Source organism: Lepisosteus platostomus, chromosome 22 (assembly GCF_059453375.1).
Source record: "Lepisosteus platostomus isolate fLepPlt1 chromosome 22, fLepPlt1.hap1, whole genome shotgun sequence".
NCBI classification, from domain to species: domain Eukaryota; kingdom Metazoa; phylum Chordata; class Actinopteri; order Semionotiformes; family Lepisosteidae; genus Lepisosteus; species Lepisosteus platostomus.
Window position 1 is genome coordinate 15,719,893 of NC_142632.1, and position 27,040 is coordinate 15,746,932.

Below are 27,040 nucleotides of genomic sequence, written 5' to 3' on the forward strand. Positions count from 1 at the left end.
CCTCCCCCAGGCTACTTTCTTGAGGATCTGAGAAACGCAAAGTCTGGAATTAGACTTTGTCCGGGCTGCTCTTTCCTATTTGTGTGAAGTAAAGTTAAGCCATGGTATACTGTCAAAACATGTCCATCCATTTTCTAACTGCTGGATCCAATTTATTGTTATTGCAGAGCTGGAGCCTATCCCAGCAAGCAACAGACGCACGGCAGGATACACCCTGGATGGGACACCAGTCCATCACAGGACGCATACACTCCACCAGGGCCGGTTTTCACAGAAGCCCATTAACCCAGCAGCATGTCTTTGGACTGTGGGAGGAAACCAGAGCATCCAGTGCAAACCCAAGCGAACACAGGGAGATCACACAAACTCTATGCAGGGAGCACCCCTGGAAATGAATGCATGTCCCCAACGCTGTGAGACAGCAATGCCAACCACAGCACCACTGTGTTGCCTGGCATAGTAACATATACTGTACTTCCAATTATGATGGGACTACAGAGTCTTGTTAACTGATATTACTTAGTAATTGGCTAATATATTTTCTGACATGGCTGACTTAGTACATGATTATAGTTTTTGAATCAATAAATAACAGTAATATGTTAAACAGTTTCTGGCTCCTCTTTTTAATCTCCAACAGACCCATACAAGCTGTGTTATTGTCCATATTTGTCAAGAAACACAACCACAGCCACGTCTCAAGGGTGGCAACATGTACTTTATTTGGTCAAAATTCTTATTTAATCTTAAATCAGTAAAATGACAAATTGAGATTTAAGATTTAAGTCGTCTGGGCTGACCATCTGTCCACCTAGCGTTTACCTTATGGTAAACATTAAGTTACTTTGCATTAACGACTTTATTAATAAATGCAATCCTATACCATAATAAAATGAGCATCCGGTCGACTCGCTAAATAACCTTGCAAATTCTAGTAAAGCAGACGGAATCGACACGCAAGATTGAGGTCTCAAGCCCACCCCTTCCAGAGCACAAGCCCCGCCCCCCGCCCCGGGTCAGCGGCGCCCCGCCCGCGCATGCGCAGTCGCCCGGCCGTCCCGCTGATGTTTTGATGTGTGTCTCTCCCAGCTGCTTGTCCGCGCTCTCGGGCACTCCCAGCTTTCTCTCCCTGTGAGCCGGGCACTGCGATCTGAAACCCCGGACACCATGGCTGAACAGGGCCCGGGATCCGCCCCGCCTCCCCAGCACGACGGTAACGACCCCCCGTGTTTAAAGGCTCTTTCCCTTTTCGTGCGTGTGCCGTGGAGAATCAGGCCAGCGGCCTGCACAGCCCCGGGCTCGCCCTGCTGCCCGCGCCCGGCTGGGTCGCCCTCGCTGCCGCGTCGCTAGGCGCATCCTCTCCCTGTGTGACAGTCGCGTGTGGGGCTTCGACCACCTGATGTTTTCAGATGTTGACGCGATTTGGAGGTTTTGGGGAGCCTGGCGGGCAAGCGAAGCCGTCTACCCCCCTTGCGGGCAGTGGCGCTGAACGGACCGACCTGTCACCGGCTCTTGCTCGCACGCTGGCGGGGGGGTTCAGGGTCGCTGGCGGGGCTCTCCGGTTCCCCCCTCTTTCCCGGTTTCTCAGATGCTGTTTTTGTCAGATTTGGCAGATGCCGTTACTGGCGGGCCGATACGCTCCTCTCTGTGACCCCGAGGGGCAGGGTGCTTGTGGGCAGTAATGCGATTGAGGGAACGGGCTGAAGACAGAGGAGCGTGACTCGACCCCTGTCAAGTGTGTTTATAAGGGCGACACCATGCACTGCTACCGCATAGAACCAGCAGACACGCTGATTAATGCTTGATCCATGCTGCGATATCCTGTGTAGAGCACTGTCTGCAGAATTTCCTTTCGTTCATGATGTCGGAAATAATTGAAAGGCGGTTTGGTTGTGCGTCAAAAGCACACATTTAAACATTTCCTTTACACTTGTTACGATCCGGTGCAAAACCAAATTGTTCAGTTGGCAGTTTTAAAGAAGTTAACACTTTTTATTCCCTGTGAGATTCGTACGGCCTAGCCATTGCGATATACCGCGTAGCTTTAAGAGACATTGTTCCTTTTAAAAAGGGAAAGATCTTTAAAATGTGGTTTTTATACACTTGCAGGTTGTCAGCTACTAGAAGTTGTGGCAAGTTTTATAATGTTGCAGGCATAGAAAATGACTCACGTTACAAGCTGTAAACCACAGTGAACTAGAGTATTTTCCTCCAGTGCCTAATAGTACAGTATGTCACATTAGGAGCTGAAGGGTAATTGTTAACTAAAAGTAACAAAGCTATAATTGCAAAAATTATAGCTTTTCACCCTTAGAAGTTAAGGTTGTTGAATGCAATTGCTCTCGTTTCAACATAAATAAAAAAGATTATTTTAAAGAAAAAAAAAACATTTGCATATACAGTATAGGAATCATGTTGTTATCTTCAATTCATGTTAATAGCTAAAACATTGCTAGAAATGATTAGAAGGATTACATTAACTTTGTATTTAAGTCCTTATAACTGTTGATTCCCAAATTAAAAGACACATCTTTAAGGATCTAAGGGAATTGGATATTGTTCCGGCTAAGTGCTGCTGTCCTTCAGGATTAGATGGGGGGAAAAAAGTAACCAGATTTTTACAAAGTGAAAAAACATTTTTTTTATTAGATGATCCATTGTTTTAGCCCCTAAACAGTCCTGGGATTCTACTCACTTATAGACGCATTGAAGAGACAACACAGTGAGTTACGGTTAGCACTGCTGTCTCATAGTGTTTGACTCTAGGAACACCTGGTTTGTGGAGTTTGCATGTTCAGCTCATGTTCCCTGACTGTCCTGAGAGTGCTCTTGTTTCCTCCAGCCTCTCAACAACAAGCTGACTAGGGTAATTAGTGTTTCTAAATTACCTGTATAGAAATACAGCTCAAAATGCAAATGCTTGCCTGTGCTGAAGGATTTGCATTCTGGACATTATGCTAGGCAGGCCTGTCTTGCATCGTGTACTGCTGGTTCCAGGTTGCTTCAGCACTTATCAGGGCTTTGCTGAGAAGAGAATTATGTCACATAGAAAACATTTATTGATAATGAGTAGTTGTGCATTGAAGCACTTGAAGTTAAGGAGTCAACCTTTTCTTACCTGTTGGAAAGAGTTGCTTGTCCTGTGGGTAAATGATTGACTGAGAATTTGAATCTCTACAGAGTAAATGTGAATCACAGCACTAGAGCATCTTGATTTTAGTTAAGAGTCAGGAATAAGCTCTGATATTTCAAGAGTGAAACCTAGATACAATTGCTTCTGCTTTTGTTATTTGAATGGGGTGGGGGGGGAGGCTATAGGGTCACAAATAAGTGTCACGTTGTACTCGGAGCACAATGTGCATGACTCATGTACGTCTTCACAGCTTTCCCTGAGCCTTAAACCTTTCAACAAGCTTCTGGGTTCGACTATTCAGATTAGAATATAATGGTAATAGCAGAATCACTTTAAGAAAATGAACAGCTACTGTCAGACTGACTTCTGCTTCCTCATGGATTGTCCAGTGGGCCCCTAGAATCATTTTGTTTACCCTAAAACTATCTGTGCGTAATATTAGTCCTAGTGTTGTGGTCTGTTTTGGTCTGTTAAAGGTTCTTATCTAATAAAATTTACATCCAGTCTTTTCTTGTGCTGTTCTGATTCTAATTTTATAATTTAAAATAACCATTCTTAAAATAATTATGTATTTTTATGTGCTGTTAACTTGAGTATCTTCCAGCCAGAGAAGGGTTATAAACCCAGGGCTGTAAGACATTGAACAGCAGGAACACAGGTGATTCACTTGGTCCTCTGCTCCATATAATCGTGAATCAAAAACAAGACAAACTTTTAAATGCTTAGAGTTTTTAATAACCCTCAGAAGGCGTTTTGAGGTGTATTTTTAACAGTTGAGTTCAGAATAAATGTAATGATAGTGACGGATGTTGTTATAGTCCATTGTTCAGTCTTAGTGGAGTAGGCAACAACAGTTTGTTGCTGTTTTCATTGCGTGTGTCAGCTCCCAACTGCTGGTCCCAGCCATGCTAAATAATTCAGTGTTTCTGCAGGACTGTGGGCTTCTAAACCACAGTGTCAGTAACATGCTGTACATTGTATGCATTAAACAGTACCTCCAAAAGGCTTGGAAATCCACAGGGAATCATGCATTAGGAATATTAAAGGAGGTGAATTTTCAAACAGAGTGGACAGTTTCATTTTTTTGGCTTTCCCATCTTTTTTAAAAACGTAGTAATTTCATTTATAGCAAATGCAGAGCACCTGCTGCTGTTATTTTTAAATACCACCGTAGCGTTGTTTATTCCCCAAAAAGTTACAAAAAGCTTTCTTACTGCTCATTTTATGAATTTTTTTGACGTTCTTTGTCTTTGCTTCTCTCCACCTATGTTTATGCAAAATACGGGTTAAATGGGCTCCTCTCACTTGTGACTGTTCCTGTGTTCTTACATCTTGTTTTTCTTGTTTTTGATTTGTCTTTAAAGGTTTGTGCTTTGTGTGTACGTTCAGCAGAGCCCTGGGGGATCACAGAGAGGCAGTTTGTTCGGGGCAGATGCATTTAAAATTGTTTAATTAGACAGACTTTGGATCAATATTTTTTTGCTATATTTAATTCTGTAATCAAAGCTAATGGTCTAGAATACGTGATATGGAATGGAAACCTTGTGTTAAAAAACAGTAGTTTGTAAAACTCTCCTTTACTCTGATTATAGTATTTTTGGAATTGGTCTTTTATTGTCTTTAGGTGGGCTGTTGCTGGCTTCAGGGGCAGAGTACATGTGGAATGCCCCTGTGCTGAAATGGAGATGTGAGATATCTACATTTAGGAAGGAGAATCACTGTTTTTCATGATGCAAATGTTAGTAATGTCACGATTTACTTCTCGGACTGCCATGAAGAATCCCACTTCCTTCTGGATTGAAATTTCACTTCTGTTTATTTTCTTCTTAATTTAGATTTTCTAGGAGAATTGCCAAACAGGAGTGTTATCATTATTTTTTTAAAGGCCCTGGAATGTTCTAGCATACGATAAACAGCAAGAATTACGTCCAGGGGTCAGGGATCATATTCAGCAGTATGTGACTGTTTTGAGCTCTATTTTACTTGCATTATCAAAATACATTCTGCTGAAGGTTGGCCTGCAATTAGGGATCCTCAGTCTGTCCAGGGCTGCCGTGAGATTACAAGCTCATGAGGGTTGTTCTTTATAAAACACACATAACCAGACAGGATGCCGTCATAACTAGACTGAGACTGACATTGTCACTGAATGCGGTGCAATTAATGAGCTCTGCCAGGGTAGGTTAGGAGCTTGTTGGCCGTTGTTGTTTTAATGTTTAGTATGACAGCAACTCCTGTGACTAGCTGGACATCAGCAGGCTTACAGTGATGTCGGCGATAGATGTGTGGCTTCTCCAGTCAGAGAGAACTCATCTGGGAGACACTTCAATGTGCATTCTTCAATGAGAATGTGAGGTGCTGTGATAAAGGATCATTTTAGTTATTACAGACACATTCAGGAAAATGTAAATTATTTTAAGCTCTCTTGGTAGTTTTAAAATCTTGAGAACCTTTACACGTTCTTATCTTTTTCCATGATGAGGGAAATACCCATGTCTTTGCAGAATTAATGTAGTAAGGCCTGCACCATTGTCCATATCACATCACAGCCTGTGAGTACAAGTCCTCAGACTTATCCAGACATTTCTTGAGTGCAGCGTGGGCATCCTTTTTACTAGCATTGCTGGGCAGCTTGTTTCAGGCTCTCACAACCCTTTGTGTAAAATGTGTACCCCGATCTCAGCTTTAAAAGCACCTACAGTACTTGTAATTTTCACCTGTGCTCAGGTTTGTGTCTCCCTGTCGATTCTTCAGAAAACCACTGGGTTGATTTTGTCATTGTTTTGAATACTTGAATCAGATGTCTGTCTGGTCTTCTCTGTTCACGACTGCAGTGATAGGTTTTTTTTTAATATGTCAGTATAGGTACTCTTTCAGCCTGGGTTTATGTCTGTTTGGATTTGTCAAGACTGATACCAGACCAGCACTATCTTTCTTTCTAGTGACACAGTATTTTTCTTGCTGCCGTGTTTTACAATTTCAGCATAACATACCTTTACTTACATACTACAGATTGAACTAAGGTGTTTACCTTTTTTTATTGCTTCCAAACATATTCTGACTGAATTGAAATTACACTCCAGGAATGTAAGTTTTTCTGCATGCCTTCTTCTGAGAATTAATCTTTCATTAAGAACTTTTATCGAAATCCTTCAGAAAATCTAAATATACAGTACCTTATTGTATTCTTAGTTTATAGCCATTTCTTCTATTGCTTGTTCAGTGAATAGTCTAACAAGGTGGTTAAGCATGCTTTTTGACTTTTCTCCAGACCATTATTAACATGCTGCACAGGTGATTCTCTGGGTTGTTTTTAATTGTCTTTCCATAACCTTGCATATAAGAGAAATAAGACATGGGCTGTTTGTATATAATTACCTGGTTTGGTGTTGCCACCCTTTTATGACTGTACTCTTCGGTTTCTAATTGCTCCCGACTCAGGAAGCTGCTGGAAGGCTTTTGTTAGTGGACTTTGAACTTCTCTTGTTCGGTTGGTAGAATATCATCATACCCTGGAGGATTTTTTTTATCTTATGTGCTTCTAGTACCGCTTCAGTAATGATATTATTTAATATAGAACTTTATCTTCTTTGACAAAGTCCTTTCGCCTCTGTGAAATAATCGTTTAATCCTTCAGCCATTTCTCTTTTATCACCTCAAGTGTTCCCGTTCCTGAGACACAGTCATTTCACTTTTGTAATACAGAAAAAAAACTGTTATTTTAGCCTCCGTTATAATATTATATCCTAACTGTGGGCTTTTGTACTATACCTTTTTGCCAACTCATTATACACTTCATGTTTATCTAGGTCACGTTGTTTCTTAATCATTTAATAAAGTGCTGTCTTTTTCAGGTTATTTTTCGTTGTAGATTTATTCATGTCATTTGGGTCCCTGCTTTCTAGCCTTTCATTTGCTTACTCTTGGAATAAATCGGAAGCAGTATTTAAACTACTGCCATCCAATCTGATTCCATACAGTATGTGTCCTATTCCATTCAACTCCTATACTCTCTATCTTAACATTCTGCTTTCCTGCTGTTATCCATATCAAAGTATAGGATATTTCAGACCACATAACCTTGTACATTTAAAATACTCTGTGGCTTTCTTTTATGTTATTTTTAATTTTGTGCATGTATGGCGTATGATACGTTGAGAAATGTCCAGGAAGGTTTAGTGACAGTTGTTGGGGGGCCTTTACATACTGTACATGTCAAATCAAATAACATGCCAATTAGTGTGCATGTGTACGTAAAAATACAAGCTCCCAGTGTTAACAGTCTGATCTCCCTGCAGTGCAGTCACACAGCTGTTTCTCCCTGTTTCTCTCTCTAGTGGGAGAGCTACAGAGGCGCCTGGCGGAGCTTGAACAGGAGCTGAAGCTCAAACAGCAGCTGGAGATGGAGTTCAATCAGAAGAGAGCCAAGTTCAAGGAGCTCTACCTGTCCAAGGAAGGTATGCCGCTGTCCGGTTTTTTACACGCTTAGGTAAAAGAGGTGTTAGTGGCCTGAAAGCAAATGTCTTCCAGTCTTCTTACATGGGTCCCCTCTTCGTGTAGACTGGGGTGCATCACCCAAAGGGCTGGCAGGCCTGGTATGTCTTTTTATGCCTGCAGCACACACATAATGGAGGAGAGAGTTAGATTGGTCTGGTTGTGTTAAAAACCTGGAAGCTGGTGTGTGTGAAATGAAATCCTACAGACACAACCTGCCTCCAGAACTGGAGTTTTGCATTCTCAATCTGTACACTGGGACTCATCAGGCATTGGGTCAATATGAGCCGCAGTAGTGTGATGCTTTGATTCGCCTTATTCCTGGGAGGTTGAATCAGAATTTAGCAATTAGTCTTTTTAACTCCTTTGCTTTCACACTGTCTCTTTTGTCCACGCCTCTGTTAATTCTCAGTGCAATCTCCGCTTTCTGTTGTGTTATTCTTGATTCTCCAGATCTTTCACTATTTCTTTTCTTATCCCTTTCCCCACTGTTCTGGGTTTGTGTAGAAGAGCTGAAGAGGCAGGGGGCTTCCCTGGAGACATCCCAGGTGGAGCTGAGCCGGCTGCAAGCTAAACTAGCAGATGCCCAGGCAGAGATGGAGAATATTAAGGCCGTCGCCACTGTGTCCGAGAGCACGAAACAGGAGGCCATTGACCAGGTGAAGAGGCAGTGGCAGGAGGAGGTGGCCTCACTTCAGGCCATTATGAAAGGTACTGGAGCTGTCCCACTGTCTCTCTGCCAGCACTGTAGCAGGGATCTCCCAGTAGAAAGCATGAGTAGTGCTACACTGTCATATCTGTTTTGCAGCATCATCTTCTCGAGATTTATATTAAGTGCATTATTATAGCAAGCTCACTCAATGCAACATGGAATGCCAGAGGGCAGAAAGTAACATTTGCAAAAAGCAGCGTCCAGAGGATTCCACTCTGCGCCAAGATCAACCTGGTCCTTCTCCATACTTATTGATATCGCACCATTGTCTTCTGTAACCGGGAGAACAAAGGAAGGTATCCATCTTCCTGTGGTTCAAAGACTTTCTGTATCAAAACAGAACACAAAGGTGTTTTTCATCTGTTTTATTGTTACCATACAACTGTATGTTAAGTTAAAGATTAGTAGCACTATTTTTATGTCTGATTGTTGAAATATCTGTAAAATAGAGCCAGGACACATCCTTGACCTTTCTTGCATCAGAGGTTGGAGTTGATTATGTGCAAAGGTCCTCGAAGCTTGCTACAACAGGCGAGGATTTTCCAAAATACGCAGTCCTTTACAGCAAAATTTACTTACTGCCGTTGACAAATTTAAGGCAGCCCAGTGGCGCAGTGGTTAGCTTTGCTGGCTCACGGCACAGGGGCGCAGGGTTAAATTCCAGCCCTGGGGTGCTGTCTGCGGTGGACTGGCCTCCTGTCCAGGGAGTATCCCGCCTTCCTCCTGGGGTAGACTCCCAGTTCCCTTGCGACCCTGCACTGGATAAACCTGTCAGATGATGAACGGATGGATGTTTGCAAATCTATCTTCAAAGCCTGAAAACTTGTTTTACAAGCAAAATAATGACTTCACCACTGCCTGGATGGCATGGACATTAATGAGTGTAATGGGTGTGCCTGGCACAGATGGTGATCTTCAGGCGCTCGGCCTACAGTCGAACTAGACCGCTCTAGTTAATCGTGAGCTCGCACCCGCCCGGGTGAAGCTGGTCCAGTTTGCCCCCTGACGCCGGGTGCCTGTGCCCCCCAGAGACAGTGCGGGACTACGAGCAGCAGTTCCGGCAGCGGCTGGAGCAGGAGCGGGCGCAGTGGGCGCAGTACCGCGAGGCCGCCGAGCGGGAGATGGCCGAGCTGCGCCGCCGGCTGTCGGAGGGGCAGCAGGAGGAGAACCTGGAGAACGAGATGAAGAAGGTTGGCGTAGCAACGCTCTCTTAATTAACCCTGAATTACTGTGTTACTTACACGACAGCGTCGCCTTCGTTGATCACGTTATTTTCTCTACTACACATTAATATTATTTTTATTTGTGAAACCCTGTTTTTTGTGCAATGTGACATGGTTGTTGGAAGAGTAGCTGGCATTCTTTCTTCCCCCGTGTGATGAGGAGAAGTTGTTGCCTTTCATGACATCGGGGCCCTTTTTTTTTTAAAATAAAGTTTTGCCCTGACTTCTGATTGCCTCAGGCCCAGGAGGATGCAGAGAAGCTTCGGTCCGTGGTCATGCCGATGGAACGGGAGATCGCCGCCCTCAAGGCGAAGCTGACTGTGGCAGAAAACAGAGTGAAGGAGCTGGAGGCGTCGAAGGTGAGTACGGTAGTGCAAGAAGAAGGCATCTGGCAGCCGTTGTGTCAAGGCACTTCTGACAGCTGCTGCAGCTGAATGCATACAGAAAACTATCATTGTTAATACCAGTACATTTGGTTGCTGCTTTTATCCAAAGAGACATATATTTACACCCATTTATACAGATGGGTGTTTTGCTGAAGCAATCTGGGTGAAGTACCTTGCTGAAGGGTACAGCTGTTCTCTTGCTTGGGATTTGGACCCAAATCTTCTAGTTCGATGTCCAGAACCTCTCCACTGCTCCACACGAAGCCCAATGTGTACTACACACAGTTGGGATTAGAATTAGCATAACGGTTTTAAATTTATAATTTCTTTAATCTTTGTAGATGTGCCTTCTGTTTGTGTATTTAATGCTTCAAATAAGTGTAAATAGTGGGCTTACTATAAGGGTGTTTTTACTTGAAATAAAGACAAAGGGTAGTTTGTGGGATTTTTTATAATTGATAACTCAAGTGATGCCTAGATTGACATGAAAGAGGTTAAAAATTAGACAAGGCTGCTTAGCTTGTTTTTGTCATTTTCTGACTATTTCCCTGGTAGATATTTAATTCAGAAACGACATATACGGGATGTACATAAAGGTATGTGATTTTACCATGACCTCACCCCTGTGTTCATGCGTCTTAGGTGATGGAGATGAATCACGTCCTGGAAGCGGAGAAGTCCTGTCGCACAGATTTGGAGATGTATGTGGCAGTCCTGAACACCCAGAAGTCTGTTCTGCAAGAAGATGCAGAGAAGCTACGCAAAGAATTACACGAAGGTGAGTAAAAACGCAATAGAAAACGAGTATTTCTTATCTCATAGTACTGTTGATGTTTGCTCTTGTTTGGGAATGCCAACTACAGTAAATCTTAGACGTTCTAAAACTGGATCTGAGCAGGAAGTGTCCGCTCTGGTATCTTGATGCACAAATGGTGCACTGGGATTATTGCAGATTGTAACGTATAACAACCCTCTGCCTTCCATTCAGATTTACTGAGATACACTTCCTCTCCTCAAGAGCTCTAGACTCAGAATGGAGGTATAGTGTTGCTTCAAGTCAGCTATATGACAGAAGGTGGGGAATGAGAAGTTTTGGCAGATAAGTTTCGATGTAGACACACTTATTCGCTCCTGGGGCGGTATGGTGGCGCTGCCTAGCAGCATTGGGGCCCAGGGTTCAGTTCTGCTTCTGGGGTGAAATCTGCGTCGAGTTGTATGTTTGCATGGGTTTCATCCAGGTCCATCGCAGTCCAAAAACAAACTATAAGGTTTATTGGCTCCTGGGAAGATGGGACAGTGGTGTGAGTTTGTGCATGTCTGCGATGGACAGGCGTCTCGTGTAGGGTGCACCCTGCTTTGAGCCCATTGCTTACTGGGGTAGCCTCCAGCTCTCCTGCGACCCTGACCTTGGAAGAAGCGGTTTGAAAATTGGATGGATGGTTCTCTCTTGTTCTACCAAAACTTTCCATCTTTTTCTGCGTAGTGTCACTCGTTCGGTGGTAAGAGTTCTGGAGCACCGGTCTAATGGGAATTCTCCTTCACAGTTTGTCACTTACTAGAGCTGGAGAGGCAACAGCACAACCAGCTCAAGCACACCTGGCAGCGCGCTAATGACCAGTTCCTGGAGTCCCAGCGGCTGCTGATGAGGGACATGCAGCGCATCGAAAGCGTCTTGTCCTCTGAGCAGCTGCGCCAGGTGGAGGAGATGAAGAAAAGAGACCAGGTGTGTTACAGAACAATTGTCCAGACCCTTCCTCTTGTTGGGCACCACCAGTTTAGAGTGCCAAGAATACATTCATTTTGATGCATTAAAACCCCACATCTATAGCCAGGACATGTAATCGAGTTACTGGAAAGTTTGATTAACAGACTCTGCTAACCTCAATAGTGTACAGGACCACCGATTATACTGCCTTTTGTGTTATTTAGTGTATGATGGATACCAGGCTCCCCTTTGATTGAGGCCAGTCCATGACTGGTAAATTCTCCCTGAATGAATGTCTATTTACCTGGATTAATTATAGGAAATGGGGTAAAATACCTCTCTTAAGAATACAACAGCAATAGTGGTATCAGGTATTTGAAGTTTGAGCCCATCAGCCTCTTAAACTAGCTTTTTTTAATGTTTCGTTATGTCTTAAGCTTATTTGCTATCTTAATTTACACACACAGTATCCTTTTAGAGGCATGATGTTTTATTATAGGAGGAGGATGAGCAGCAGATGAGAGCCAAGGGTCTGAAAGACGAAGCAGGGATAGAACAGGCAGAACCAGCTGAAGACTCTCTCGTTACTCTACCTAATGACGAGGTAAAATCAGAATCTTTGTGGATGTAGAAAACTGATGGCATGGAGTTTTTGAAAAGTTATACAGTACTGAACCACCTTTTGTTGGAAAGGAGTGGTGCCCCCGATTGGTGAACTGTTCGTGTTTAAATTACGAATGAACAACAAGCGTGCATGGGCTTGCCCTGGGAATGTTTTGGCTAACCACTGGGTTTACAGGCTGAACCTACTCTTGTTTCCAAGTCTAAAAAAGAGTTAAATCACAGATGAAGGCAACTAAGCATTTCTAACTACTTCTTTAACAATACTTCTAAGTACCGGTAATTTTTTTCAGCTTCGGGTGGACAGGCGGAATGATAATACGCTTGGGCAGAGAGGTAATATTTCTCCCATAAACCTTGAGAGCGAGCAAACGCTGTAGCGCATTGAAGAGTGACGGAAAGGCAAATCTGCTTGTTCAGAAGGAATGGATTGGAGTTCATATTGTTAGTGGAGGCGGAAAAAAACCAGGGATATGAACCTGAGGTGTGCTTGAACGCAAATACGAGGGCACCTGATGTGATGGACTGTTCTTGGGTGAATTATGTACTTTTCTTTATTAGGATGGCCCATTCAGTGTCCCAGCGGAGAGGACAAATAGGAGGCATCAATGCATTATAATCAGGGGTATCTTCTTTTAAGCTAATTTTATTAGTAACATGAGGCACATGAGGCACATTTTTCTTTAAAAATCCCCATTGTGCTCTTGCCCAGTCACCTGCTTCTTTCTCCCACAGTCCAACATCAACCACAGCATCCACAGCTCCCTGCATTCCTTAGACATGGAGCCCATGACCGCTCTGGATGGCTCCGATCTCTTCAAGGAGGGCCTGCGAAGAGCACAGTCCACGGACAGCCTGGGGTCCTCCGGTGGGTCCCTCCAGTCGCGTGGCCTGGGCTGCAACCACAAGGCCAAGTCCGCCAGCAACCTGGACGAGTCTGACTTTGGGCCCCTGGTGGGGGCGGACTGTGGGGGCTCGGAGAACCTTGATACGTCCTCTCTGAGCTCCTTTCAGCTCTCCACGGGGGCATTCCTGCTCACCAAGGACCAGGAAAAGGCCATCAAGGCCATGACCCCCGAGCAGGAGGAGACCGCCTCCCTGCTCTCCAGTATCTCTCAGGCTCCTGACTCCGCCTACTTTCCCGCTTCTGGCTACAGGCTGGTCAGCGAGAGCGAGTGGAACCTGCTGCAGCAAGAGGTTGGACTGCTCTCTTCTTGATTCATGTTTTTTGTGCACTTTGCAGGCAATACGGAAAGTGTACAAAATTTGGGAATGCAGACTATTGTGATGTGGACAAAATCGATAGCTAGTTAAATTAAATAGGTGATGTGATCGGGCAGAAATGTCACCTGTGGAGTCAACCATGTATTGGCTGAAAAGTAGAAAGCAAGGGTCGGTTGAAAGAGCAGAAGTTAATTGGTGTGCGTCTGTTATAGTGCAGCAGAGTTGGACGCTTTGGTTGACACCAGAATGGTATATTAATCGTTATTGCAATGCATTTTTCTTACAGGTGAAAAATGCTGGCAGGAAGTTGGGCCGCCGCTGTGATATGTGTTCTAACTATGAAAAGCAGCTGCAGGTCATTCAAGGTCAAGAGGCAGAGACACGTGACCAGGTCCGCCACACCTCACCGCATTTATTTCATCGTTGAGAGTTGCAGTTGCCTTTTCTGTGACTTGGAATAGCCAACGAAAAGACTGCACCTGTGGCGTAATTACAGCCCTGCACCCATACTGCACTAGAATAGAGGAAATTGCACTTCCTCAGAGTTAACATTAAATGTAAATGCTGAAATAACTCGCTTATTAAATTAATGTAATTGTCATGTGTCCCTGTTCTGCACTTTTTTACTGGAGGATGGAATTTGAAAAGTGTAAGATAGGTTAGTAATATGAGGAAGCCATTTGGTCCGTCTTGCCTGTTCGGTAGTTAGTAGCTAATTGATCTGAGGATCTAATCCAGCCATTTCTTGAGGAGCCAGGGTCACAGAGCTGGGTGACCCGTTCCGTACTACCACAACCCTGTTGTTTTCAGAGGTTGGGGTGTTGTTATGCTGTTGCATAATGTTATCCCCCACTGTTTAATGTCCAAATTCATATCTTCCAGTATCTTTTGCCACCCACACCTTACAGTATTAACATGATTTAAACTTTACAGTTATGAGTTCAAAGATTTAACCACTGCTGCTTTACGAACTCTTTAGTTGAGAGTGATTGGTTTCCTAATACCATTCAAAGAGTGCGCAAGTTAAAAATTGATCTCATTGCATGTCTTTCTGTCACTTTTAATCCTAGGTGAAGAAGTTACAGGTGATGCTTCGACAGGCCAATGACCAACTGGAGAAAACCATGAGTGAGAAGCAGGAACTGGAGGAATCTGTGAAACAGAGCAGCGAGGAGACCAGTGCCAAGGTCTGCGCCAGTCACCCGTGCACTCCTACAGAATGTGTTCTGACGCCTTAATTGTTCTATGCGGTGGCAGTAGTATTTAATGACAAGTACTTGTTAACTGTGTATGTAATGTACCTAGTAATTTTTATCTTGACAAATAGTAGATCATGTCACATCTAATCCAGTGTATCCACAGTCTGGAGGAAAAGCAATGTTAGTCACTACTAATGTCAGTCACATTAACACTTGTTTCACACACAGGTACAGTACGTTTGTATTATTATTTTTATTATCGGCTTAAAAGTTGGAATATAATGTAAAGGTTTTACTTACTGGAAACTTTCTTTTTGAAGAGTAAAACAAGAAATCAAAAGTTCAGTTATGCTTCAGCTATTGCAGTTGGTTTCCAGATGGTGCTGCCTACCTCTTCATGTCTTGTGTTGTAGGCATGTAATTCACTTTTCCTGACCTCGGGGTGATTTGCAGGTCTCCACACTAATGCAGAAGGTCCAGGAGTCCGAGGCAGTTCTCAGCCATCTGAAGCAGGCTTTGGTACAAGCCAAGAGAAGCACGCAGGACCAAATGGTGAGTTTCAGATTCTTATCATCTTATCACTGAGAGAGTAGTACGTTATTCCAAAAACCTGAAATTAATTTTACTGTCAACATTTGTCTGCTTGTTAATTTCCTCTTTGCTCTGTGCATTTTCTGTACTCACCAAAAATCTCCCAGCGAGGAAAAATGGATAGTTGTAAGCCTGGTATCTGACTGCTAGCATGCTTTTGCTAAATGCAAAACACATTTAAAAATATGTTAACATGAAGAACATGGAACATACTGAATAGTCCCGTGACTGTAGCGGTATGAGCGATTTCTGTGAGCGCTGTCTGTCCACGCAGGCTGTCCTGACACAGTCCCGGGAGCAGGTGGCAGAGGAGCTCAGTCGACTGCAGAGAGACAACGAGAGCTTGCAGGGGAAGCACCGGCTACACTTGAGTCTTCAGCAGCAAGAGGACTTCAGAATGCCCTCGTCAGTGCAGGTACGCCATTGTGTCATTTTCATTCATACTGTCAGCTCTAAAACATAGGAACAACGAGGTCCAGAGGGTCAAATAAAAACTGAAGAGAAGCACTGAAATTTATTCTCATGGTTTCCATTGGACACAGTGTTTTTAGAGGTAAGGGCTTAAAGATGCTGTTGACTCAAGCATTTTCAAATAGTATCCTAAACACATGGAAACCTGTAGAGAACAAACACATTCATACAGCTAATTAGATACTTAGATCCATTTATTAACTAAGAGGCGTGGAAGGAAAGGGCAAAAGCTAAGACATTGAGACTTTGATCGAAAAACATGAATGCACCATCCGCCAAGGAAAATCAAGTCTTGTCTGTCCGCTGTTTCAGGACCTGCAGGCTCTGGTGTTGCAGTACAGGGAGGACATTGTGGCAGCGCGCACAGCAGCTGATCACTTGGAGGAGAAGTTGAAGGCGGAAATTCTCTTCCTGAAGGAGCAAATCCAGGCAGAGCAGTGCCTCAAAGAAAACATGGAGGAGACTCTGCAGCTAGAAATCGAGGGCTGCAAGGAAGAGATTGGTGAGTCTAAACGGGATTTCTCTTCAAGAGCAGGTGTCACACTAGCAAGGATAGTTGTACTGTAAGAGAACAGGGATTATTATTGCAGACAAGGAAAAACAAAGGGAAAAGAGTCGTATGGCTTTGTGAGCCTCACTTGTGTTTTTAGTGTTCTTCTTTGTTAGTGTTCATAATAGCTATACTTACGTCATTCAGTTCAAATTGTCAGACAGTGTGTATTTCTTCTTTTGCGATAATAAATGTCAATACTTCCAATACTTTGTAGTAAGTGATTTCCCAATGAAGTAAATAGTCTAGTTCTGTACAGTGTAGCTCTCCTGGTACCTGTGATAATGTCACCAGGGCCTTGGTCATCTACTACATCTCTTAAACTCTTCATCTTTTTATCGTTTTCCCTAAAATCTCTTTTTTTCCTTTCCTTTCCGTCCCTTGGTGACTCTTGATCAGACATCTTGGAAGGTATGAACCAAGCCAGCACTGAAACTGGCTTTGGCTTTGTGTGTTTTTGCCATAGACTGTAGGCATCTTGCTATTAATAACCTAATTAACAAAGTATACCTCCTGTTGGAAGAAACATCATAACTGAGTTCCTTAAAGGTCTTTTCACACCCTGTGCACTGTGGAGCACTAAGCTACCTCTGTTTCACTACAGTCTTGACTCTTTTTTTTTACTTGTTGTGACAGTCACTGTGTTTCCCATTGATAAATGATGTTGCTCATGTGTATCAGTGTTGACTTCCTCTGTGTAGGCGTACCACATGTTGAGCAAGCCAAGGATGACAAATTGGTATTTTTGTCTCTGCTTTCAGCCCCCCTTCTTCCCTAGAAACTAAAAACAAAATTGCAAGGGGGTTCCCTTCTCTTCCAGGAAGCCAAACACACCTTGAAAGAAATATTTCCTTGGCTGCTCTCTTCCCCTGTGAGCAAATCAAATCAATAAAAATGACCAAATTGATGTGGATCCCTGTCTCAAACAGGGAAGGAAGACACTTCTTTGTTTGAAGTGCTGGGTTTATATATCTTTGATCAGCTGTTTCCTTGTGAACATTAAAAACCAGAAAAGTAGCCAGCTGAAACTTCAGAATTAGAAGTGAATTCTACAAGATTGGATGACCTGCTTTCTGATCCAGATCATGCATAGTAGCAGCTTCAGAGGAAATACAGAACTGTACACATGGGCTTCGATGCCATGTGCTGGGTGTGAAAATACCAGTAGACACTTCCTCATTGTGCTTCTGTCACTGCTCTTTGTTTCTAAAACCTGTTTACATTAACAGTTCTACAGATCTGACAATGTCAGGACCTTGTGAAAAAGTTGATTTGTGTAAGAAAAGTTTTTTTGTGTGTGTGTTGAGCAATGTTGGAAAAGGACTTTAAGAACTCCCAACAGCATGGGAATCTATTTTTATTTAAAAACAAGGAGGCACACAGAAATTCAGCAGCCATCCAGAGCAGCACAAGGAGAAGGGTGAAAGAGTGGGGTGAGTGCTGTACAGAGCGGGGGTCCAGTATCCACTCGCGGGTAGCGGTAGCCAAGTGCTTCCTGCGCCGGTGGATCTCAGCAGGGGTTTGATGGGCTGGACTTCTTAAAAAGTCTCCAGAGGGAACCTGACCTGTTTATGCTTTAGGGTTACTGGCTTTATTTCCGGTTCAGGGTGCACTGTAATTGACTAGATGACACATCTCTGTGCATCTCTTTGGTTTCTCTTGTGTTCAGCGCAGGGGTTAAGTGCACAGCGAGGATCTCCACACTTCTTTCACACGCCAGTAACTTTTGCTCTCATGTTCTAAGATTCACTGCCGTTTTGCAAGCGGGCTGAGCAGTTTACGATACGTTACGGACTAACAACTCGCATCCCAAACTCTGTAGAGTAGATGACTTTTTCGTTCAGTAACATTCAAAAAGAACATCTTACAAAATTGCCATTTCACTCTTGTTTGTACTCTGCAGCCTCCTTCTCCAGCTTGAAAACGGAGCTGGAACGAGTGAAAACAGAAAAGGGGCAGGTGAGGCTATTCCCTGGAAGTATCTTGCTAAAGGCTGAAAAACTTTAGAATAGTTGGAATAATGTCCAACTATAACATTGGTTATATTATTCTGGACATTATTCCAACTATTCTAAAGCCGATTTTTAAAGGTACAGATGATTCAAGCTACAGCAGATCTAAAATGAAAATGTAGTGACTGGAGAGATGAATATTACATTGGGATATTAATGAAATAGGAAATGTCATACAGAACTTGCGTGCAGCGAAAGCCAGTTGGAAGCATTTGAGTGTACAACCTGTAATGGAAGTATTAATGAATTAAAGAAGTAATAATTCATTATTTCATTATTGTGGTGTTTGAAGTGAAGCTCTTAGGGATCATTCTGTCTGTCTCCTGGCAGCTGGAGAGCAGCCTGTCAGAGAAGACACAGCAACTGGAAAAACTTCAGGGACTCAGGAGCAAATTGGAAGAGCAGCTGAAGGAAGCCAACAGCACAAAGGTCAGTGTGGGTAAAGGTGGTGGCTGCACAGAGTTGTGTAAGAGTTGAGTTGTCACACCTGACCCTAGAGCAGACAAGGCCATTTTTTCTGCCGTTAGTTTTTAAAGGCCTTCCTGTCGATTTGTTTTGGTATCATACTTATTAAAAAAAAACACAAAAAGGTAATTGCTCAAACGTTTTTTGTTTCCATATTGTATTGAGAATTTTCTGTCGCTGTTTGTGTGCAGAAGAATTTGCCTCTCCTTCATGGGCTGACTTGAAGAAGAGCAGTTTGCACATTTACCAGATCTCTCCCTTCCCTTTTTACTGTTTAATAAATAGTTGGTTGAACATCTCCCCTGGACCTCATTTTGATTTTGGAAACCAAGTATTTTGTTTGCTATTAATTAAAAAGAGAAATAAATATTATGGGTGTTGGTCAGGGGGGTTAAAGATTTCTTCCTCAAATAGGAAAAACTTAAATTAATAAATCATAATAATAACAACCTATTAGGGAGATCTTTATAGATCTCTTGCAAATGAACAGACTGCATGTTATAGCAGTTGAGCAATGCAGCACAAGAGAGGTCTTGCCTTACTGTGGTGTGCTGGTTGGTTTCAGGCAGCCCTGGAGAGCCAGGTGCTTGATGAGAAGGATAAAGCCCAGAGGCTGCAAACAGAACTGGATGTCAGTGAACAGGTCCAGAGAGACTTTGTCAAGCTTTCACAGACTCTACAGGTAACCTCCTACACTTTGAGAGTTCAGGTTGTTCCTGTTTCTTTAGTAGTGTAGACTGACCCTCATATGTTCAGTCTTGTTTTGTGGCTCCTTTCTGTATAATGTAATGACATTTTTTGTGTAAAGTGAGAAGTAATGTGTCACAGATTCCCGCTGTATTTTGGTTGTACCATGATGTCCCTCGTTCCTGGTAGGTCCAGTTGGAGCGTATCCGCCAGGCAGACTGCTTGGAGCGAGTCCGTGCCATCCTAAACGATACCAACCTGACGGACATCAGCCAGCTTCCTGAGACATGATGATGCCCTTGGCCTCCTCCAGACCGATGCCCGCCTGCCCCAGTATTGTACCCTTTCTCTCCTTTTAGAGGAACCGGGGGGGCAAAGCTGACACTTGTGGGCCTGGTGGAAAGAGATTTTTAAAATAACAATATTAAACAAAGTTAAAACAAAAGGAAAAAAACAAATGCAACACAACTGTCCCTGTCCCGGAATAAAGGAGAAATGCAGGCTGGTGGTGCGGAGAACACTAATGAGACACAATGTTTGAATAAGAAATAAGGTAGGACAGGCGCAGTTGGAACCTGCCTGTGTGTCTGTGAGAAGTGGCGGTGGGCTGCTCTGGTGAGAGTTTCCTCTGCTGTGTTGTTTTTAGCACAGGAGCTCTGTAATTCTTCTGTCTTTTGTGCAAGCAAGAGTTCCATGGACTGGCACATCTCTCTCAATCGTAGTTCTTTTGCTGTCTGGCTCCTGCTGAAAGAGGACAACACGAGACGAAACTGACCAGCTAATGAAGGAGTCCCAAACGGAACACTTGTAAAAAAAAAAAATCTATATGCTATATTGTTTTGATGAAGTAATAACTTTGCTCTACAAACAAAACGTAACTGAACTCTCTCATGTCCCATAATGTCCATTTGTGATTTAAGAAGGTTTCTATTATGCATTTTTTGTCTTAAATGTCCATTTCAGAAATGACCGGTCGTACAAAGTCGCATTTGCATTACAACTCAATTGCCAGGGAGAAAATATGTCTGGTTTGGTTTTGTATACCTCTCCCTTATAGTTGTCTCTGTGTCCACATTAAGACTAACATTAATAAACGGCCTTCCTAGAGTATTAGGGTTATGGTATCAGCACAGATATTAAGAAGGTTTACCCTTCATTGTGCTCTTGTCTCTACTAAATACTGACAGGCATATAATGTTGTGTGCATAAATAGTCCTAATGTGGAATATTTCAGATGTTCATTCCAATTTGGTGCACTTCTCAAGTGGTTTAATTATGTGGGAAATCTGGATGGTCCACTTTGAGACTACTATCAGTTTTAAATTTGAACATAATCTGGTGAAGCAGGCTTTGGAAGCACAGTCCTTGCATTTCACACAAGTAGTATGTACATCTGTTTGTTTCTGATATGCTAACAGACATATTAGGACAAAAAGTGGGAACTGGAGCTCGAGTTAGCAAGAGGCCAGGGCACACTGGATCATGTCCAGACTGTCAGATCTGTGCTCATGGAGGAGACATTCTGACAAGTAGATATTGGAGCTTGAATTCTGCATCGTTAACATTGCTATACAGCAGGTCCTCTGTAAGGAAACTGTGCTGATAGAATGTACATGTTCTTGAAATGTCTTGCAATAGATTGTCAAGCCTGACAAGCACTTAAAGAGCAAAGAACTCCTGAAAATTTGTATTTACCTTACCAACTTTTTGTGTCGTTGCCGATGTATTATTTTCATCATCAAGCAGTTTCCTGGTTTAGATGTTTCATACAGTTTTGCAACCGTTGTGGATACAGACCCTAAATTAGATGATTAAATTAGTGGGGCAGTGCAACTCCGGACTTCAGTGACTGGGATCCTGCAGGTTTTACAGTTCTTTGGAAATCAGGAGCTTTTTTTTTAAAGAAGTCCTATCTGTATTTTCTTGTTTTTCAGAGATGAACATCTCCCACCTTATCTAGCAAACTATATACCTCCTGAAAATACTTTTCAAAGCTCAGATGAATTAACATGGATCATATCATAGACCTAACATTATTCAAATGGCAGGCATTATTCAACACTAATCTCCTTTTCCTCAATATTTTCTGCACAACATGTACAATGAAAAACAGGACAATTCAGATAAAAGACTGTTTTATACTGGGGTGTTTGGGTTAAACATTCAGATGTATTTGTGCCCCACTTGGCTAACTATACCAGATTTTCAACCATAAATGTCACAAGCAGTAGAGATGGGACTCTGGTTAATAATTAGCAGAGAGTACATTTTGCTGGGAAATCAAGTCTTAGTCTTCAGAAGTAAAGTTTTGGAATTCTAAAAAATGTTTCAAGTAAAAATGCTGTGGTGCTGAGGTAATTGTCTGGCCTGGTTTGTGCTCATAATATTGGATTGTGATCTTTAAGGCATTTAACAAGGATGTTTATTTTCTACAGTAGCAAGAAGCAGCAAAAAAATAAGGTATTTTATGTTTTTTCCTAAAAAATCATCCTGATGAAAAACAAGAATCATCTGAAAAGTGTGTATTGTCTGATTTGTTTCCTGGGTTATTCTATGACGCTGTTCCTACTAAGTTTGCACATTTAGAGAAGAAAATGTCTCATTGAACGAGCCCAAGCCAAATGAAAAGCATGTGTTTAATAAGGGAAATTAAATCTGTCGCTCTGCACTGGTTAATTAATCTGTTTGGTTTTGACCAGCTATTTTTGAAAGGTAGATGTCGTAGAATAATTACCGTAGGTGACAAAGCAGTCAAAACAGAAGCTTTAATTCACATATTACATGCAATAAGAGATACAACAAGTAAAACACTAAAGTTTTGTTTAAATGCTAAAAAAATACAGCTCTAATTATGTTATTATAAAAAAATAGATGCATATTTTGAGGGAAATGATGAATTTTTGTTTCCAGGGCTTTTTTTCTTGCTGAACTGTGGCTGTGTTTTACAGCCGATTCAGACCTTCAGCACCTGAATTCTCCCATGGCCAAAACTTCCTCCTCCTTAAAAATATTCTCAGAAGCTAGTGTACATAATATCTCTTCAAGGCTGCAGACAATGTGTGTTGTGCCAAAGAAAGTGCGAAAATGCATGTTTCATTACTGTGGGGTTTGGATGGGCCATTTATGCACTAAACCTTTTTATGAGGATTGTATTACCACGCCAGATTGAGTATTGATGTTTACTCTCAGTATTGAGATTAATCAAAAGTGCGATGCATGGCTGACTGTCCAATGTGCTGGGAAATCCCCATGGCAGTCTGCAGTTAAAGGAGTGACTACAATTCTGGAAAATGGGGAGGGATAAAAATCAAGCAGTGGCTTTGGACCTGTGGGTAAGGTGCTAGCCAGGGCAGCATCTGCATCATGTAATGGATCTGCAGGAGGAAAATTCAAGGGAAGAACATGGTGAAGTTAGGCAGCAGTAGCTGCTAGCCTCTAGCCATTGCCCACAGGACTCAAAGGGGGTCACGCAGGTCAGAACAGAAGAACCAGATGGCTTAATGGCCATCTCGTGTTTGCACCTTGCGAACAATGGTTGTCCTGTCACAGACAGTGACTTAAACAAGCGCACTGGCAGTTGAAGCCAAGACTTTAATCTAAATGGCTTGAGTTGATGGAGGTGGACTCCATCATTTTGCAGGGTGTATGTGTGTAAATAAGGCAAACTAGTGTTCAGAGAGCTGGTGTTCAACTGATAGCAGTATAGAAAAGCTGTTCACTCTACAAAATATAGCTTACAGAGCACAGCCTTTTCTTGTAGAATTACCACAAGTACAGTACAGCAGATTCACTTTGCAGTTTTAAGTCCTTCATACTTGGAATGCAAAATATTGTTCCTAGATTTAATAATATTGTGCTCTACATTAGTCCTTTTCCACCTAACACTCCATCTTATAGTCCACTTCTGTGGTGATTTGATTTATGTGTTCAGCTTCCGAGTAAAATTAATGAAAATGAGGTAATACTAACAGCTGATTCATTTGCAGAGATGGATCAAATAAAAGCACTTGATTGTAACATCGCAACTAGCTTACAAATATTTATATATAGAATAAAAATCTTTCATTTAGTGAGAAGCAGAGTGTAATGATGAAAAACCCCTGAGAAATGAGTCTTAACATGCAAAGCAGCTTTTCTTTGCATCAGTAAACTTCAAAAATAACATATTTCCTCTTGACAACAAACATCGGCACCCAGTAGAAGTCTTTTCTTTTCTTCTCTGCAAGTTCAATCTAAAACCAGCCAAATATATACATTTCACCCTTTGATTGTTTTTTTTTTGTGGAAATATTGAGTATTTTAAGGCAGAATATACATACTGATTTCGGTGATTCTCAGCCCTGGTCCTGGAGCACCAATGTTGTTGAACTGTTGAACCAACTGAACTCAAGTAGACCAATTGATCTGCAGTTGCTTATTAAGAAGTTGAATAGGGTTAGCAATTACCATCAACCCTGAACCAGTTTGTGGGTTTCACTGCAACCCTCATTCAGGTTTGTGGAATTGGGGAATTGGACCTCTGCAGAGCACACTTGTTTTGTTTTTTTTCACTAACTGGACTCCTATTAAGAGCTTTTTAAACCGAAAGAAGAAACACTTAATAGTGAAATTGAAAGAGATGAGAGAGTCTTGTTTGCTTCATTTGTTCGTAAACAAAACTCCTGCTACAGGGTATTTTTCTAAAACCAAAGAATGGGTGAAGAAACAGATTCCAAGGGTAGAAGCGAGATTCTCAATTACAATCAGTTACAATTGAAATCAATTATAGTGGTCTGTTATCTCAGGTAAAACCTGAGATACGGGAAGATACGGGAGTCAGCAGCGACCAGTTGAGAGCACCTGTTTCTCTCTGAACTGGTATCGCATACGAAGAATGAGAATACTCTTAATGTGTGACTTATTATGAATCAGCACTATATCTTTTTTTTCTTAATGCTTCACTGATCACTGATGCTTCAAAAACATATGTTTATGTTGAGACCAGGATGGTACAGCCAAATATAAAATATTTGTTCAGTTGTCTGTCTGAGATCTCGAGTGAACAAGACAAGGTCATCTGAACTTGGTTTAGAGCCCCCTCTGTAATACATGTACCTCTCAGGTAGTCTAGGCACCTTTTATTGATAGAAAACAGTTCATTTTCACATCTCCATTACATCATGATGTAAAACATGCTGCAGAGGCGTGGTACGATCGGATTAGAAAATAGCCCTTCACCTCACAACAAGGCCTAATCTGAAATACAAACTGGTGGTCATTCATGTGTGGTTTAAAGATCATTTTAGTTGAAGTGTTTGTATTTCTTGTCATTACATTCTGAAGCTGAATATCATAAAAACAATATTAATGCGAACGCTTTATTCCTTGTTTTCAAGATTCTGGCAGGCACTGAGGGATTGTGATATTAATTGCATATATTGTTCTGATCCTTATTACAAAGATGAGTCTTTAAAAAAGCACATTTAATAGGCAAATTGTCAGTGGGGGGGGAATGCATTCCAGTGAGACAAAACTGCTTCTAGATGTTCTTCTTGTGCTTCATTGTAGCCTCTGTTTATTGTTTAACTGTTTTTACCCCTGCAGTTTCAAACCAGGGTTCAGCTCTCCAGCTGCGTTCCTGTGCTTTGGGTGATCACTGTTTCAGATTTAGTAACATTGCATTCACTCTGAACACTGTTACTAATTCTAGGAAGGTTGTTTTTCAATGACACATTAAAGAATGAAGATTTTACTGTTAATCTTTGTCATATTAAAAACCTCCTTTCTTAAGACAATTACCTTTGACATTTTGCATCCCTTTTTGAGTGTCAGTACTAGATTTTTATGCTATTTTTCAAGAAAGAATGCCAATTCCAAATCAAAATTGTAGATGTGCTTTGCCTTTTCCTGTTTCTTGCTTTGTATGCACTTGGAAACCTATTGTACAGGGAAGAATTTACTATCGTGCTACTTTATCTGACAGTTTGAGGAGAAAAGCAGGTTACATCCTTTTTCTTTCCGAGAGAGTGTTGATGAGAACGTTGTGATTTAAATGTATGCTCTTATGGGAATCAACAGCACAACACTAATGTTTTGGTAACGAAAAATGTACACTAAGTCACTGGATTAGAGGCTAAAGTTTTCTCCCAGTTATTCAGAAAATCCTCTGGGAAGCTTAGCTTCAAACAAATCAAACCATGTCTGTTATCCAAGTGCTATCTGCATGCTAACTCTTTCTACAGCAGGAGCCATTTGCAAGCGTATATACTGTGTACATATGTGTGTATATAGCTAATAAACCAGATTGTAATTTATCAGTGTATTGAATGCATTTAAGGGTATTTAAAAACTTTTTAATATTTTAAACCACTGAAAAAACTTTAACCTGTGCTATATTTAAATAATGACTTGGCTGAAATAAGGATCATGGTAATAGGGTAGTGTACCTGCATTTGATAGGATTCATCTTCACTAAAGCAGATGAATAAGTGTATACCAGCAGCTTGGGCATCATCCACAGTGCTGAAAGGTTTCAGGATTCATTTATTTGTCATGGTTCACTAGAACATGAAGGCACACAGTGTAAAGTAGTCTAAATTGAATTGTTACTTCAAAATGCCTTTGCCTATGATAACATTGTTAAATAATGGTATTAAGATTCAGATGAACCTGTTTGGGTGGGGGTGATGTTTAATAAAAGCATCATTTAAGGCATTTTATTATTTTGTTTTAATGTGTTTAATATGTAGTTGGCCTTGCATTATCTACATTCTTATGGTTTAGAATCAGCGGCACAATTCTGAAGCAAGAACCAGATTCTTACTGGCTCCAGCAGCACAACAAAGATGTTATTTACTGAAGCATCCTGATGGGCATTCCTGTTCATCCTGAATCTGTGGATTATGAGGTACTTTATCAGTGAAGCATCTGGGTGAAAGCAGAAGAGTGAGCATCAGGCCATGAACAGGGGTAGGTATTCTACAATGAGAAAAACCTTTGCTGCTTTCAAGATGGGTTCTTATCTTTTCAGCAGTGCAATATAGCCCTGTAGTATTCTTAGTATTACATTAACATTGTGAGAAGGAATAGCAAAGTTTCCTGCTTCATAGAATGCCTGGGTTATGGAAAGGCTAAAGTTGGTTCTTTAAAAAAAAAAGCTCAGCATTACTTTTTACACTGAAGTGTTTAGTTCTTTGTGAAGAAAACGTTATAGGACACCGGTAACCACACCATATACATAGTGGAAGAAGTCCTGTACCGTTCAGGACACACTGTAGAATCGCCTCCATCAGGAACTTGCATAAATAGCAAGTATTTGATCTGTTGCAGTCAATCTTAAGGGGAATCAGCAGTGACTGTTCTGAGCCTAGCCTATTGTATCTTTGAGCACTTCCTTTTAAACTTCAGATTATACTGAAAACGATCAGAGGTGAGAGGTGATCTCCGTTAAAGTTAAACAATTAAAACAAAAAAAAATCTTATTTACAGAAATTGTATCTTCTGTCCTATGACCTTTGAGTATATCCTATACCAGAAGGTGAGTGTTTCTCACCAAGACACTGGTGGAAGGTTTAGGAGATGCAGTGCA

The 27,040-nt window shown here is 41.8% G+C and overlaps 1 protein-coding gene across 2 annotated transcripts; it reads left to right on the plus strand.

The window, feature by feature from the left end:
- The first annotated feature begins 1,038 nt into the window (after nucleotides 1–1,038).
- rabep1 (rabaptin, RAB GTPase binding effector protein 1) lies at nucleotides 1,039–26,166 on the plus strand. Of its 2 annotated transcripts, XM_088616415.1 has the most exons (18): nucleotides 1,039–1,213; nucleotides 7,471–7,590; nucleotides 8,135–8,338; nucleotides 9,369–9,529; nucleotides 9,802–9,921; nucleotides 10,591–10,726; nucleotides 11,493–11,671; nucleotides 12,153–12,257; nucleotides 13,010–13,471; nucleotides 13,785–13,889; nucleotides 14,569–14,685; nucleotides 15,151–15,249; nucleotides 15,563–15,703; nucleotides 16,072–16,261; nucleotides 18,213–18,268; nucleotides 18,652–18,750; nucleotides 19,352–19,468; nucleotides 19,663–26,166. In XM_088616415.1, exons 1-18 carry the CDS (start codon nucleotides 1,168–1,170, stop codon nucleotides 19,762–19,764), a joined length of 2,559 nt encoding a protein of 852 aa, XP_088472541.1. In that variant the 5' UTR covers nucleotides 1,039–1,167; the 3' UTR covers nucleotides 19,765–26,166. The 2 variants fall into 2 exon arrangements, with proteins under 2 accessions (XP_088472541.1, XP_088472542.1); XM_088616416.1 differs by lacking the exons at nucleotides 18,213–18,268; nucleotides 18,652–18,750; nucleotides 19,352–19,468; nucleotides 19,663–26,166 and adding an exon at nucleotides 16,709–17,242.
- The last annotated feature ends 874 nt before the right edge of the window (nucleotides 26,167–27,040 follow it).